The sequence below is a fragment of the Myxocyprinus asiaticus genome, chromosome 32 (assembly GCF_019703515.2).
Source record: "Myxocyprinus asiaticus isolate MX2 ecotype Aquarium Trade chromosome 32, UBuf_Myxa_2, whole genome shotgun sequence".
In the NCBI taxonomy this organism is placed as follows: domain Eukaryota; kingdom Metazoa; phylum Chordata; class Actinopteri; order Cypriniformes; family Catostomidae; genus Myxocyprinus; species Myxocyprinus asiaticus.
Window position 1 is genome coordinate 22,355,792 of NC_059375.1, and position 17,455 is coordinate 22,373,246.

Sequence of the window (17,455 nt, forward strand, 5' to 3'; positions counted from 1 at the left end):
GTATGTGAATTTGAATTATGGGGACACTAGAAATGTCCACATAAACCACATTAATAGCATAATACCCTTGTAATTACCAGTTTGTAACCTAAAAATAGTCCTCGTAAACCACTTAAACCTGCCCCCACATACACACACACACACACACACACAAACACACACACAAAATCTTAAAAATAGAACAATGTAACTGGTTGGTACATTGTTGTATTTTGTATTCAAGTAAGAGACAATATGTAAATAGAAATACACACCTTTTTTACAGTATAGTACAGAAATGGTTTTGGATTTATGTCTGTTCTTCTGTTCCATTAATTACTTTATGTAGTTGACTTAAATGATGACAGACACAGACTTAAGAGAATATTTCACCCAAAAATTTAAATTCTGTCATCATTCACTCACCCTCATTTATGTCGAAACCTGTTTGACATTCTTTCCTCTGTGGAACACAAAAAGAGATTTATAGCATAATGTCTAATCTTTTCCATACAATGAAAGTGTATTGTGACCCTGTCTGTCAAGCAAGATTTCAACATCAAGATTTTCAGTGAATAACTTCAGTTAAATTTCAGTCTGTTCCTCACACCAAACAATCATATGACTTCATAAGTGTCTTTGAATATAGTGCATGAATCTTACGGACTATTTTATGGTGAATATTTGTCTCCTTTTTAGAGCTTGACAGCCCATTGTATGGAAGAGAGCAGCTAAGACATTTAGCTAAACTTCTTTGTTTCAAGGAAGAAAAACGTTATACAGGTTTTGAATGACAAAGGGTGAGTATATGATAACAGAATTGTCAGTTTTGGATGAACTATCCCTTTAAAATGTCTGGACAATCAATCACAGTTTACACCATACTATCCTTATTGGCATCCCTGGCATTTGACAAGTGATTGACCTTGAGAAAAGAAACAATTATGACTTACCTGTGAGAGTCTGTAAATAAATAAATAAACAATGCAGACTTAGTGAAGGCTGCAGTTAAAATATTAATTTGCAGGACCTTAATTATTATTATTATTTTTTTACATTTTGTTCAAATGAAAACTGTATTTATTTGTAATTCTTGAAATACCATACCAGGAATTATGTGAGGTCATGTAGCTCTCATCTTTTCCATGGCTTTAATGCAAAGAATCTTCTTTATTAAAGTAAGACCCTCCAGTCTTTTTATCCTCTCTGCCATATCCTGTATTACAGTGAATACGCCACAAAAAAGGAAGCAATGAGTCAGCATTAGTGATCGCATTGTGACATTGTTCTTTGAAATAGCAAAGAAAAATGAAGAGCCTTAAAATTATTCTATATCATGGACTTTCTTAAGAGAGGAACATATAATTATCACATTTGAATGTCAAGGTGCACCAAATTGACTATTTATTCTGGTAATCTGTTGTGCAGACCTATGGTCTCTAATTGAAATCACCAATGAAAGTTGCAGAGATGCACATTATAAAATAGATCAGAAACCCAGCAAAGCTTACTTATAGTACTATATTTGAGTGTCTTAAATGAGAAATCCAGGTTCTGAAAGAGGGCATAAGGGGAACAACTGAGCCTCTTCAGCCAGTCGCGGCCTGTTCGGCAAAACTCAGCGGCCCATTTCAGCCATTCTCTCCATGGCCAGTCCGCCCCTGGCTGTAGCCTACCTGTAAGTGTAAGATATGGCCCTTGTGACAACTAGGCCCAAACTCCCCTACTCTCAGTTCCATTTAACACATTTTACCATGTCTAAATCCATTCCACATAATTCCTGAGATTTGACAGCAGAAAAAAGACCATATATTCAGCTTTGTTTCTCGGCAACCTGCGTAATTCTCTCCACCCATCTTTCTCTCTCTATGCAGAGCGCCACCGCTCCATATTCACTAAGTTACAACTTAGCCTATTTGTGGCGTAAATGGGCACTAAGTCACAATTTACGCACTACTAAATATTTGAGCGTTACACCATTAAACTTAGGTAGAAGTAACCATACGTACAAACAAAATATTTACGGAAGACTCAGACCAGGAGTAACGGTTGGAATAAAAAAGCAGACTGACTTTTAATGACATCAATGAGCTCATGTTTTGGTGACAGGCATCAATTATTTCGACATACAGTATGATGTTGACATTTACACTCGTTTACATTTACAAGAGAGAGAAGAAACTTACTTTTAAGCGGCTCTTCAGCATGAAACCGATCTAACAGTGCAGTTTTCAGAATGGGTCACCCGGTGTGAAATTTCAACACATTCTATATATACACTATATTGCCAAAAGTATTCGCTCACCCACCCAAATAATTTAATTCAGGTGTTCCAATCACTTCCATGTCCACAGGTGTATAAAATGAAGCACCTAGGCATGCAGGCTGCTTCTACAAACATTTGTGAAAGAATGGGCCGCTCTCAGGAGCTCAGTGAATTCCAGCGTGGTACTGTGATAGGATGCCACCTGTGCAACAAGTCCAGTCGTGAAATTTCCTCGCTACTAAATATTCCACAGTCAACTGTCAGTGGTATTATAACAAAGTGGAAGCAATTGGGAATGACAGCAACTCAGCCACGAAGTGGTAGGCCTCGTAAAATGACAGAGCGGGGTCAGCGGATGCTGAGGCGCATAGTGCGCAGAGGTCGCCAACTTTCTGCAGAGTCAATCGCTACAGACCTCCAAAGTTCATGTGGCCTTCAGATTAGCTCAAGAACAGTGCATAGAGAGCTTCATGGAATGAGTTTCCATGGCCGAGCAGCTGCATCCAAGCCATACATCACCAAGTGCAATGCAAAGCGTCGGATGCAGTGGTGTAAAGCACGCCGCCACTGGACTCTAGAGCAGTGGAGACGCGTCCTCTGGAGTGACGAATCACGCTTCTCCATCTGGCAATCTGATGGACGAGTCTGGGTTTGGCAGTTGCCAGGAGAACGGTACTTGTCTGACTGCATTGTGCCAACTGTGAAGTTTGGTGGAGGGGGGATTATGGTGTGGGGTTGTTTTTCAGGAGCTGGGCTTGGCCCCTTAGTTCCAGTGAAAGGAACTCTGAATGCTTCAGCATACCAAGAGATTTTGGACAATTCCATGCTCCCAAATTTGTGGGAACAGTTTGGGGATGGCCCCTTCCTGTTCCAACATGACTGTGCACCAGTGCACAAAGCAAGGTCCATAAAGACATGGATGAGCGAGTTTGGTGTGGAAGAACTTGACTGGCATGCACAGAGTCCTGACCTCAACCCGATAGAGCACCTTTGGGATGAATTAGAGCGAAGACTGCGAGTCAGGCCTTCTCGTCCAACATCAGTGTCTGACCTCACAAATGCGCTTCTGGAAGAATGGTCAAAAATTCCCATAAACACACTCCTAAACCTTGTGGAAAGCCTTCCCAGAAGAGTTGAAGCTGTTATAGCTGCAAAGGGTGGGCCGACGTCATATTAAACCCTATGGATTAAGAATGGGATGTCACTTAAGTTCATATGCGTCTAAAGGCAGATGAGCGAATACTTTTGGCAATATAGTGTATATATATATATATATATGTGTGTGTGTGTGTGTGTGTGTGTGATATTAAAAGGAATAAATGTCTGTTTTTCCAGCCTGTTGTGTTAGTATTTATTTATCACCCCTTATTTATTTTAGATACAGGTCCTTTATATTGTTATTTACACAGGGAACTATTATCAAATCTACTTTTATTACGTATCGTATTTTAATGGGGATATGATTTATTACAGTTATTTGAGCAAACAAGGTTTGAACATCAACCGTAACAAGATCAAATTGAAATTCACAGCGTTTTAACACTTCTGTGTATACATTTGAAGGCTGTTTATTGGATACATACAGGTAAACGTCATAATATGCGACTAGGCATTACTTTACAGAGAGCTTCCGAACTACTAGTTAAGTCTTGCTTTAAGAACAGGTGGTGCAACCAAATTAAGTACGGACTTAGTTACAATCTAACTAGTAGTTACTAGGCCCTTAGAGTGAACTTTACATCCCAACTTATGTGAGACCTTACGCACAGCTGGTGCATAGACCTTTTTCACAGACTGTGATGACGCGTTTCCGCCTTATTTATTAGCGTAAATCTATATTATACATTTTTTAAATATTGAGTGTAAATTTATAACATTATGCTTTGTTATATTACCCTGGAATTGGTTTTAAAAAACGAATTACCACAGCTGCGAGGGGGTTTCTATTAGGCTACAGCAGCTGAGAGCCTGACAGTAAATTTGGCATCTTCTACCATTTTACTGTCTTAATCCACCACTCTCTATTTTTTTCCTCTTCTGGAAAGTCATTCAAACGTAATAGTGGGGTTTTTCTTTTGGTCTTGGAGCAAATGGGTAAGTGAAAATAATATTTGCTGTGATCTCCCATTCACTCCCAGACGAGAGAGAGAGACGCTGCTCAGCTGCTTTCCCCCCGACTGGTCTGAATAACTCGCTGTTGCACGGTGCTGTCTACTCTGGCTTGTCTGTCCGTGTGCTGTCATTGTCCTCTTTGCTCCGCGACGTTATCACTGCGTGAGAAAAGGGACGTGTGGCGTGAGAACAGTGTCAGTTGCATGACTCTCACGCTCAATGCGTGAGAGTTGGCAGCCCTGATTGATTTCCGTTGCAGTATTTTAGAACTCGTTAAACTAAACAGGACCCATTGAGTTATTTTAAGCTCTGAGGGCTATATTTCCTTTAATTTAGCCTGAAACGGCAGTATCGGTCCAACTTCTCTCTCATTAATACCACTTTATAAATACAGGTGGGGGATAAATAACCCATTTAAAGTCGATGTTTGTGTCCGCTGTTAAGTTTAATGGTATTTCGTGTATATGAGGAAAGCACGCCCCCTTACAGCGAAGTGCGCGGTCCCGTGACTTGCCCGTTAAGACCTGGCTGAGTTAAAACGGTTACTCTCGCGCATCTCCGACCTTGCTCACTACGAGGACACGTCAAATCTCATTCACAGTTGTGCACTCTCTTTTTGCAGGGTCAGATCAACGGAGTCCAGCATCTTTTTGACACAAGAGACGCGACGGAACGGCAAAGAACGCTCTAGTCATTTTATGGAGGCTTGTGGGACGCAACGAAACATTTCTTAATAGTGTTCGCTCTGAGGATAACAATCAAGACTCCCGTTAATTCGGAACACATTTTTGTTTGGATTTAAGCCTGTTTGAAATGTGGCGTTATGTCCTCGTGCTACATGTGATATGTGTGTGATTTGGAGAGTATCTTGTGGAAGGTGTACAGTGGGAAAGAGACTGGGTGGACTCATCTGCAACTGATCCCCGTTTTCTGAGCGCAATGGACTTGGAATGAAGAAAAAGCATGGATTTAATCTGGGAAATATTTATCATCCTTCAAGCCAATCTCATCGTTTGCACTTCAGGTATCATTTTGCATTATGATTAAATTCATCAGGGTTATAACAGGTAAAAGTTACAACCGTAAAAAAATATGTATTAATTTTCCTTTTAAATCAAAACAAGACATTTTTTCAATTATCGGGATTCAAACTGATGTTATTGTGTGAAATATAATGTGGCGCAGAATTCAATGGATATGCAGCATTTGAAATAGCCTTTAAAACATCACTTTTTTAATTCACATTCATACCAAAACCAGAATATTCATATTCGTCATTTAATCTTTTATTTGGAATAATTTATGTAACTAAAATTATTTTATTTTTGCTCCATACTTGAATACTGTGCGGTTGTTATATTTGAGTCATGGTCCGTTTGCCATCAAATACCAGCAAACGCATTACGAAAGGCTGTGTTCTAAATCAGCTAGACATATAAATCATGCGCAAATTAAATTAGAAATTAAATAAAATTAAATTGGCTTAGCCTTCATTTATTTATTTATTATTATTATTATTGGTTGTGTCAAAGTTATTTTGGAGGTGGTGACCACCACTGCACAGACCAAGCTGAAGCACAAACAGTAGAGTAGGCTAAATGGATACCAAATTCAGCACAACACCTTCACTTGACAACTCTGACACGATTTCCAGTTACTACTATCACTTTATTAGTCATGCTAATGCTTAACGTCGATTAGAGTCTCTCTATAAAAAAACAGAGTGGCCACTGAAATAAATTATTCAGTGTCCAGAAATTTGAATTACTGCCAAATCCGTTCAAATTGCTGTAACTAATATTATAAAGTTTCTTTGACTAAAATATCAAGTCCGTTCTCTGGTTCAACTTTAAAGCGTAAAAAGGCTTATGGAATGCGTCCAGCTGCGTCGCCAACGCGTGGACTGGACATTGATGTCAAGGTTGTGCGAAACATATCATTCTTTTTTATCATGCGTGGAGAGGGCAACGTAAACGTCCTTGACCAGTGTTTACGAATTCTGAGAGCTGTTTGATTGTCACTATGGGGGACACTTTACATGAAGCCACTAAAATGGAAAGGCAGACTGTAGGTTACTTTGGAACACTCATTTATACTTGAGGTATAGAATTTATAAGGTTCTCTGAATGCTAATAAAGGATCAGATGATTTCCTCATCTATATCTCAAAACGTAGTCCTGATTCCTATAAGGAATGTTCCTATGTTTTGCTCATATTCTGCACCAAAGATTAATCTCTAAAGAAAAGCTATAATTTTTAACAAATGAACACAGTTTGGTAAATACTGTTTGGTAGTGCCCTCAAAGGGTCAGTTCACCAAAAAATTTAAATTCTCTTGTCATTGCTCATCCTCATGCCTTCCCAGATGTGTATGGCTTGCTTTCTTCTGCAGAACACAAACAAAGATTTTTAGAATAATATCTCAGCTCTGTAGGCCCATACAATGCAAGTGAATGGTGATCAGTCCTTTGAAGCGCCAAAAAGAGGATAAAGTCAGCATAAACATAATCCATCATATTCCAGTGGTTTAATCAATGTCTTCTGAAGCGATCCAGTTGGGTTTGAGTTAGAACAGACCAAAATGTAACTCCTTTTTCACTGTACATCTTGACAGCAGTCTCCTTAGCAATCATAATTTCAAGCTCGTTTACATCCTATAGCATCATCTAGTGCTCTTCATGCATCAAGCAATAGGAAGTGTAATCAAGCTTGAAATCATGATCGTGCCTAGAGACTGCAATGGCAAGATGTACAGTGAAAAAAAAAAAAAGAGTTACATTTTGGTCTGTTCTCACCCAAAACCAGCTGGATCACTTCAGAAGACATTGAGCACGTTTAAAATCATCTTATTTTAAAAAATCTGACAAAGAAATAAATCTGTGTTTACATGACATTTGAAATAATAAAGTTGTTCTCTGCTTTTGAGTTTGACATCAATCCGTGAAGAACCATGCACTCAGCACTTGCGCACATTGGATAAGTCGGTAAGAATGCCAGTTAAGGTGTTTACATGCCATGTGAAATCAGAGTAGTGGGCAAAAATCTGTATTGACCAGTTTATTCTTACACCGTTTATGACCTTACACAGGAATGGCGTTTATTGTGTTTACATGACCACACGCGCTGTCAGCTTATTAAGCATAATTGGTGAAAGAAAGTGCATGTAAAGGCACTCATTGAGTAAAACACTGGAGTGGCATGGATTAATTTTATGCTGACTTTATCTCCTTTTTGGAGCTTCGAAGGCTTGATTACCATTCACTTGCATTGTCTGGACCTACTGAGCTGAGATATTCTTCTAAAAATCTTCGTTTGTGTTCAGCAGAAGAAAGAAAGTCATACACCTCTGGGATGTGAGTAAATGAAGAGAGAATTTTAATTTTGGGGTGAACTATCCCTTTAAATCTGGGTTAAGTTTAGGCCACTATAATTATTAACACTTTAAAGAGACTGTCCAAAATTACATGTTAAGCATAATGTAATTCTCAGTCACCTCAGCATTCACTTTCATTGCATTAGTTTTACATACAATGAAAGTATATGGTGACTGAGGCTAGTAATCTGCCTAACATTATATTTTGTGTTTCACATCAACACAAATTCATACAGGTTTTGAACAAAATGAGGGTGAGTAAATGGTGACAGAACTCAATTTGTTGGGGGTGAACTATCCTTTTAAGCTCTTTCCTGGTGTACAAAACATACAAGCTGCATCATCGTTATAATTTCTAGCACAACATTGCTATTTGGGCTTTGGGGAATGATGGCTGTAGAAAATTGGCCAAGGCCTCTTATGTACTTTCAACGCTTTTTTCCCCAGCAGTTTTCTTGATGACATGTCTGTTGTCAGCAATTGCATTGTTTAAAGACAGATGGAAAACCCTCCATTTTGCTGTTTGAGCAAGTTTTTCAGGTTATCATTCATTTTGAGGGTCCAATTTACCTCTCCCTGTCTCTGGTATAAGACAAGGGACCCTCTATCTTAAAGGAATATTCTGGGTTCAATACAAGTGAAGCTCATTCGACAGAATTTGTGGCATGATGTTGATTACCACAAAATAATTTGGACTCGTCCCTCCTTTTGTTTAAAAAAAGCAAAAATCGAGGTTACAGTGAGGCACTTACAATGAAAGTGAATGGGGACAATTTTTAGAGGTTTTAAAGGCAGAAATGTGAAGCTTATAATTTTTTATAATTCTTTTGTTAAAACTCATGTATTATTTGAACTGTAAAGTTGTTTAAATTGTAATTTTTACAGTCATTTTAGGGTTTGTTGACATTACATCACCATGGCAATGAAGTTAGAAAACTGGATATAACTTTACACAGTAAAGGTTAGCAAGTGATTTGGTTACACTAAAATCACGTTAACACATACTGTTTACATCTAGTTTTAAAACAGTGAGTATTTTAACGTCCAAAAATTGGCCCCATTCCCTTTCATTGTAAGTGCCTCACTGGAGCCCAGATTTTTTTTTTTTTTTTTTTTAAGAAAAGGAGGGACGATTCAAAATACATTTTTGTGGTAATCAATATTATGCCACAAATGCTGTCGATTGAGCTTAACTTGTATCGAAACCGGAGTATTCCTTTAATAAAACCTTTCATTTCATGGAATTTCAGTGGTTTGTTGTTTGTCAGGACCACATTCCATGTTTACAAAGATCAAAGATTTAATTTTGTCCCCACTAGGCATAATTGGATCATAGCAAGTAGCTTCTTCCTAGCTTTTTGGTTTCCAGGCATTCTTACTGGAACATCATACATTTTTGCTGACATTTGCAGAGCATGAACATTTGTTTAGATATGGCAGTTAACATTTGCTTTGATGCCACACTAAACCCAGAAACACAAGAAACGCCTCATGAGCGAGGCATCTCACAAACTGCAAAGCTTCTCCTTGTGTCAGTGTGCAAAAATGAAGCTGATTTTAGAGTGTAACACAGAGGCTTGGAAGCTTTGGTTAGAATCCATGTGCAGTTTTATTGAAGTAAACAGGCAAACAGTCCACAGGTATATCCACAAACGATGAGACAGGCAGAAGTCGAACACAGTAAAGCAGTCCAGGAAATAATCCATAAATGGGTAACAGGCAGATGTCAAACAGAGTAAAGCAGTCCAGGCAATAATCCATAAATGGGTAACAGGCAAGAGTCAGGTACGGAGAAGCAGGCAGAAATGTAGACATCGCTCAGTAGTGTTTGTGGGGCAAAACAAGACTTCACACTGAGCATACGCTACACAGTGTTTATATAGTCCCATGCTTAATGAGCTAACAAGAATCAGGTATGTGAACAGTCAATACACATGCGAGGGGAACCTCTAGTGGTGCTCAAGGGAATCAGCTTGGCAGGCAGGTGTAACAGAGTCCCCCCAACCCCCCCCCCCCCCCCCGTGAGTGGCTCCTGACAAGAGGAGGCAAGTTGTGTCAGGGTCTACGCTGACCTCTTGGTGCGGGCCAGTTCTGGTGGTCATGATGGAATTCCGAGATGAGGGAAGGATCAAGAATGTCCTTTGCATTAATACAAGAACGCTCCTCTGATCGATAGCCCTCCCAATCCACCATGTATTGGAGTAAGCAACCCTGACGATGGGAATCCTGGAGCTTGTTGACCAAGAACGCCTCCTCACATTCCACTGTCAGGAGGGGGTGGTCTCTGGGTGCCAGGTTCATCATCCCTCCTCGGACAAACCAGCAGGTTTTATCAGGGAAACATGGAAAGTGGGAGAGATGCGATAATTAGCAGGGAGAAGTTTAAATGACACTAGTGTTACTTGTTTGATGATTTTGAATGGACCTACATACCTGGAACTGAGCTTGCGGCATGGTAACTGGAGACGAAGGTCCCTGGCAGACAACCAGACCTATTGCCCTGGTTGATAGGCAGGAGCTGGTTGACGGTGACGATTGGTCTGCTCCTTTTGTCGACGTATGGCTCTCTGGAGATGCATGTGGGCGTGATCCCACACTTGTTCGTTATCCAATCATCAATGGCTGGAACATCAGATGGTTCACCAGACCAGGGGAATAGAGGGGGTTGGTATCCTAGTATGCATTTGAATGGTGTGAGACCAGTGGAAGGCTTGACAAGCGAGTTGAGCATATTCCGCCCAGGGAAGGTACCGGCTCCAATCAGACTGGTTCATTTGGCAATATGAAGTAGCGCTCCTGATTGAGGCATTCGGTTTGTCCATTGGATTGTGGATGGTAACCAGAGGTTAAGCTAAGAAGGCCGACCACACTCGAGAGGTGAATTGTGGTTCTCTGTCAGATACGATATCTTCGGGGAGGTCGTACAGTCTAAAAACATAATTAAACAGGGTTTCTGCAGTTTCCAGTGCAGTGGGGAGTTTGGGCAGTGGGAGCAAGCGACAGGCTTTCGAGAATCGGTCGATTAAGGAGAGAATGACTGTCTTTCCCTGTGATTCGGGAAGGTTGGTAATAAAGTCAAAAGCTATGTGTGACCATGGGCATTGAGGAAGGGGCAAAGGTTGTAGAAGACCATCTGGAACTTACTTCGATGACTTGGATGTGACACATATTTGACCCTCACGTACGTAGGTTGTTGCGTCAAGAGTGAGTGATTCCCGCCAGAATCTGTTTTGAAGGAGACGATGGTGGCCTGTATGCCTGGGTGACCAGAACACAATGTGTGAACCCATTTGAGCACTTGTGGTCGCAGGTTAGCAGGAACTTATGTCTTATTGTTTGGACATTCAGCAGGTGGTGGAACTGGGATAATGGCCAGGATCAAGTCATCCATGATCTCCCAGTGCACAGGAGCTATCACCAGAGAAGAGAGTATTATGGATTCGTTGTTGATGGTCTCTTGGTATTTGTCATATATTCAAGATAATGCATCGGCATTAGTGTTCTTAGAGCCTGGTCAGAATGTGATTGTGAAGTCAAATCGGGTAAAAAACAATGCCCACCTGGCCTGACGAGGATTTAAATGCTTGGCTGCTCGAATGTATTCAAGGTTATGATGATCCGTGATTATTTGAAAGGGGTGCCTAGCTCCTTCCAACCAATGCCACCACTCCTTAATTGCAGTCTTCATGGCTAATAATTCCCAGTTGCCAACATCATAGTTCCGCTGTGCAGAGGAAAGTTTATGGGAGAAGAAAGCATTGGGAAATAGTTTATCTGGGTTACCATGTCATTGGGAGAGAACTGCACCAATACTGATGTTGGATGCATCCACTTCTTGGATAAAGGGTAACGTAGTATCTGGATGACGAAGTATGGGCACATTTGTTAAGCATTTCTTAAGTTCCTCGAAGGCAGCAGAGGCAGCTGGATGCCACTGTAGACATTTAGTGGCTCCCCGGAGAAGGGAAGAGGTGCGTCTACTGAACTGAAGCTTCTGATGAAGCATCTATTAAAATTGGCGAATCCAAGAAACCCTTGTAACTCCTTCACAGTTCTTGGTTGAGGCCAATCCAGAACATCTCTTACTTTGGAGGTATCCATAGCTACTCCATCTGGTCCAATAATGTACCCAAGGAACTAGATGATTGTTTTGTGAGTTCCACATTTCTTGGCTGGCATATAGTTGATGCTGGATGAGGCATTGAAGGACTTGGCGTACTTGTTGAACGTGTTCTTCGAGTGTGGAGGAATAGATCAGGATATCATCGATATATACAATGACCCCTTAGTTGAGCATAACATGGAATATTTCATTGACAAAGGACTGGAACACAGAAGTACAGTTGGAAAGGCCGAAGAGCAAGACCAAGTATTCATAGTGCTCTGCACAAGTGGAAAAGGCCGTCTTCCACTCATCCCTCTTGCGGACACGAATTAAATTGTAAGCATTGCGTAAATCCAGCATTTCATAGTGATGCCGTTGACAGGAATTGAAGCAACTAGTGCACCAGTTTAAAATTTGACCATCTCTCCAGGAGACAATGGGGTTATGCTTACGAAGCCAAGGCAAACCAAAGATAATGGAATTTCTGGGGGAATGTATGACTAAGAGCTGGATGTCCTCTCTATGTAACAGACCAACTTGCAATTGTATGGTTTGAGAAACTTGACATATGGAGCCTGTGCCCAGCAGACAACCATCTAAGGCTGTGACATGTTGAGAAGTACAGTGAGTAACAGGTAACTTATATTTCTCCACCAGTTTCTGGTCAATAAAATTACCAGCTGCCCTAGAGTCAAGTAATGCTTGAAGTTCTATTTTCACATGAAATCGTAATAGGTAATAGCAGCTGACTAGTAATAAGGAGATGAGAAGAGTTCAAACTAACCAGAGGCTTGTTTGAGGTTGTTGGTCGAACTGGGCAAGATGCTAGACGGTGATCGGAACCTCCACAGTAGAGACATAATTGAAACTGGAAACAACGGGCTATCTCCTCAGGGGAAATTGGTGCGACCAATTTGCATGGGCTCAACAGAGGTGTTGATGTATACTGGAGGCAAGTCTGGAGATACTTTTCTGGTGGGTCGACTGAAACGCATCAAGTTGTCCAATCGAGTGGTAAATTTAATGTACTGGTCAAAAGTGAGACCTTCATCATGACAGGCTAGTTCCACTTTATTCAGTACCATATATTAATTCTGTATGACTGTATGTGAAATATTCAGTTAAAGTAAGGCATTTTTTAATTTTGATCCCATGCAAAAGAAGTTCCACTAAGAGAAAGTATGAAATAATATTTCCTTGAAGCCCTCAAGCTGAACTGCAGAGCCATTAAAATAGCAATAGAAGTAATGTTTCTACTTTTATGCTCTTTATAAAATTACTCATACCTGCCTTGAATCTAGACAATTTTAGAGTGAATTTTTAATTACATGAAAATGCTAAATTTTACACACTAGTTAATTAAAACCAGACACAAGATAAGCCGGTGGTGCAGTGTTTCCCAACCTTTTTTCTGCCACAGCACACTTTTTACAACTAAAAAATTCTACAGCACACCACTATCCCACATAGGCTAACCATCGTCAATATTTTTCCTTTTCAAAAACTTGTCCATGTTTTCTGTCCGTCTTAGTAGCATGTTTACTTGTAATGTTTGAAATTTGACTGTGCAAAAAAAATAAATAAATAAATAAATCACATAGGTAGGCTACACTGTGTGAGGTCACAGGTGGCAAGAGCGCTAAATGGGTAATGAAAAAACAAAAAATTTGCTTCTTTTCTAGTTTGTAGATTTGATCTTGCAATGCCACAACAAAAAACAGGGATGCAAACTCATGAGGGGCGAAAAAGGTAAGACAATCACTGGTTCATGAAAAAATTTTCTGGGGATATTTTTTTAAAGAATAAGCTAAAAGCACCAGTTGCAGCTATTTTAGTGATTCAAGTTTATTCAAGTTTACAGTTGTGCAGAATTAGCTTTGCTGTCCACGTTGCTGATAGCTCTGTGCACAGTATGCATGACGCAAATTTCATCAACAGCACAACCTGCGCAGACTTTCTGCAGCAGCCCAAATATTCTTTACACATGCACAGTCCTTGTCTTAAACCAAAACAGAAAGCGAATGTCTACAGATGAACATTTTCAAAATAAAAGTCCCACATTGAATGAACTAATTAAAAAATTAATACAAGCATGAATTAATGTAAAAATAAATAAAAAAAAAATATTTTACAACACAGATTCTATCCCATAATATGGTCAAATTTACTTTATATTCATATGATTTAAAAAAACAAAAAGTTACTGGTAAAAATGTACATATTATATACAGTCTGTATACAATTTGGAACAAAAGACAACTAAGTTTGTGGTCTCTGGGATAGATAGTCCTTTTTTATTCCAATAAACGTGATTTTGGCGGTGGGTGTTCTGATGTTCTGCACGCTCTGATGATGTCATAGGATTTTTATATCACATATCGCATTTTTCCTTGCATTTTCCAGCTCTAATAGTCAGCTTCATTGTTTATAAACATGAGCAATAGTTTAATCACGATGCTCGCTTGCAGAGACATGGTATAACGTCATGTGCATGTCAAATTAACAGGTTATACAGAAGTTCAGCAAATATGCGACAGCACGCTGTTCGCTGTGCGCTCACTCTAAACTCGACATTACAATAAAAAGACAATTATTTATTTAATTTGTACATCTGTGTGGTTTCGTTTACAAATTCTCAATTACTGTAAATGTTAACGTGAATAAATGTGTGCGTGAAATTCCCGTGTTATGAACATGGAACTTGCAGGAATTATTAAAATTGTGCGAAATACCCGCAATCCTGCGCCGGATTTCATGCCCTGCACATGCAGTAGCCATTTGTAAAAACCCAGCAATGAATCTCACAAACCCACAGCAGTGAGATACCATGACCTGTTTGTACTATCTCTTAGGTGCCCTGTGGCACATTAACCACACTATGCACCTGACCACTCTTAGCTCAACAAACAGGCCTCACTGCAGCCTGACAGCAATCTAAACTCCATCTGCGAGGGAGACAACTCTGCTGCAACACATGTGTTTCTATTTCCCAGGCAATGCTAGAGCTGAAGGCTAAATATTTAGCACATGAGACAGCACTGATATCTATAGTACAGAGGCTTTCACTGTGGCTTGGTGGGTGATCCTGCACGCCCACACTGGACAACACTGTCTCAGCCCACAAATCTGATAATCCCATGCAGATGTGTCTGTCTGTGAGAGTGCATCTGTGCAAGTGGACCAAGAGAGAGAGTGAGAGAGACGGGAAGATCCAGTGGGATGCAAGATTGTAAGCATCCTTATGTGATTTGGTTGTTTATCCAGTTCCCTTCTGGGATGAGGGGCTTATGTCACAGTACAAAAACGTTTAGATATTATGTGAATTGCCCAAAAAAATTTTTTAAGCGAAACTAACAGCATGATACAGATGCAACGCATTTGTGTTCTCTTTGATAAAAGCGTGTGAGTCTCTGAGGAGGATCGTGGCAAATGTTTGCTCTTTTAATACCGATCATGTTTATATTTGGTAGTTAAACTTCCACTTTTGCATTAATCCTGTTTTGCCTTGATGCAGGAAGTACTTTTCTGGAGGGAAGTGCTAACTAAATTCTGCACTTTTTTTTTTTTTGCTGGTCAAGGCAGCAGTTTGCTTGCAACGTAAGGGTGTATGAAAAGGCATTTCCATACCATCTGTCATATATTTTATATATATTTGGATTATTAACTTCTTAAGATTGTGGTGTTGGGGTCATGCCAAGGGCATCAGAGCTAACATCACCCCTCCAGTATCAAATCAGTGTTGAACCACAAAGGATTTAAAACAGTAGCTTTCTGTTAACTAGTCTGGAGACCTTACCCACCCCAGCAGCTTCGGGCTACATTCAGTTTAATAATTCTAATGTACAGTATGTCAGGGCTGCTGCTAAGTCTGTGTATTATTCTAAAAAGCTTATCTCATGGATTTGAAGAAGCCTGCTCTGAGATCTGTTTAGAGGCACAGAGGAATGAACGTATCAAGGGTGATTACACATACAGCATATTGCCTGGCCTTTTTTTTATTGACAAACGATTCAGGATGCTTGAGCTTGATTGAAAGAGTCCACATGGGATGAAGCTGTCTGCAATTATTAATGAGCTAGCAAGCAGAAATTATCAGCCAGGTAAAGTTGCAAATTGTTGTTCTTCTTCATTTTAGGCTGTGTTCACAGATGAAAGACAGAATCAAAAGCTCTTTCGAAGTCTTTAACTCAGCTGACCCTTTACACTCTCTTCAGAAGTTCGCCACTGATCAGTCATTGTTTCATTTTCGAGTATGCACTGAATACGTATCCGCAAATGTTTTATGAGTATCGTATATGCACCGCTCTGATCTGTAGGATGTTTCACATACTCGGAACACACACAAGGTTAATGATACAGTGTTTAAGTGGCCTCAGAGTAGTTATGTGCTTGATACACATACAATAAATTTAATCTCATGCTCTGATTGTGTTATACACAGAACAGCTGTGCTCTGAGCTCAGTTCGGTTCATGCACGTCACTAACGTGCGCTGACCGTGTTATAGTTTAAGCGCTCTAGATTTACACATACAGCATATTGCCTGGCCTGTTTTTGTTTTTGTTGACAAACGGTTCAGGATACTTGAGCTTGATTGAAAGAGTCCACATGGGATGAAGCCCTGAAACATTACACTGGTACAGCTGGATCCATAATGTGGTGGCGGGTGAAAGACAATTATCTCATAAGTCAGTTAGCACAGCTGTTGGCAAGGTCAAGTTTTATTTATGGGCAGCATTTGCACCTCTATCTCTTTTCACCCTGCATGGATGAGCCCCAGGACTGCTTCAGTGCGATGATGAATACTAATGGTCGCCTCTGACAATTAGCTTCTGAAGTGTTTATTTATGGCATTACCTAGTTTCTCTGGGACTTCTGGAAGTGCCAAGTGTAAGTTGTTTATCACTTGGTTTGAAATGCTCTTTGGAGTGAACAAAGAAATGCACAGTGCATTCAGAAAGTATTCAGATCCCTTCATTTTTTTCGCATTTTATGTTGCAGCCTTATGCTAAAATGCTTTTAAAATATAATTTTTTTCACATCAATCTACACTCCATACGCCATAATGACAAAGCAAAAACCCGATTTTTAATAACTTTGCAAATTTATTAAAAAGAAAAAACTGAAATATCACATTGACATAAGTATTCAGACCATTTGCTATGACACTTGAAATTTAGCTCAGGTGCATCCCATTTCTCTGGATCATCTTTGAGATGTTTCTACACTTTGATTGGAGTCCACCTGTGGCAAATTCAATTGATTGGACATGATTTGGAAAGGCACACACCTGTCTATATAAGGTCTCACAGCTGAAAATTCATATCAGAGGAAAAAACCAAGCCATGAGGTCAAAGGAACTGCCTGCAGAGCTCAGAGACAGAATTGTGTCGAGGCACAGATCTGGGGAAGGCTGGGGAAGGCTTTTTCGGCTGTATTGAAGGTTCCCATGTGGCCTCCACAGTGGCCTTCATAATTCTTAAATGGAAGAAGTTTGGAACAATCAGGACTTTTCCTAGAGCTGGCCACCTGGCCAAAATGAGCAGTCGGGGGAGAAGAGTCTTGGTAAGAAAGGTGACCAAGAACCCGATGGTCACTCTAGTTGAGCTCCAGAGATCATG

General features: G+C 40.0%; 1 protein-coding gene across 1 annotated transcript in view; it reads left to right on the forward strand.

Annotated features, from left to right (window-relative positions):
- Positions 1-4,624: 4,624 nt before the first annotated feature.
- Positions 4,625-17,455, forward strand: part of LOC127422826 (carbonic anhydrase-related protein 10-like) — a 315,862-nt gene continuing 303,031 nt past the window's right edge. The window contains exon 1 of the mRNA XM_051666617.1: positions 4,625-5,381. Coding sequence (XP_051522577.1) covers positions 5,321-5,381 — 61 coding nt within the window. The 5' untranslated portion in view covers positions 4,625-5,320. The remainder of the gene's footprint in view (positions 5,382-17,455) is intronic.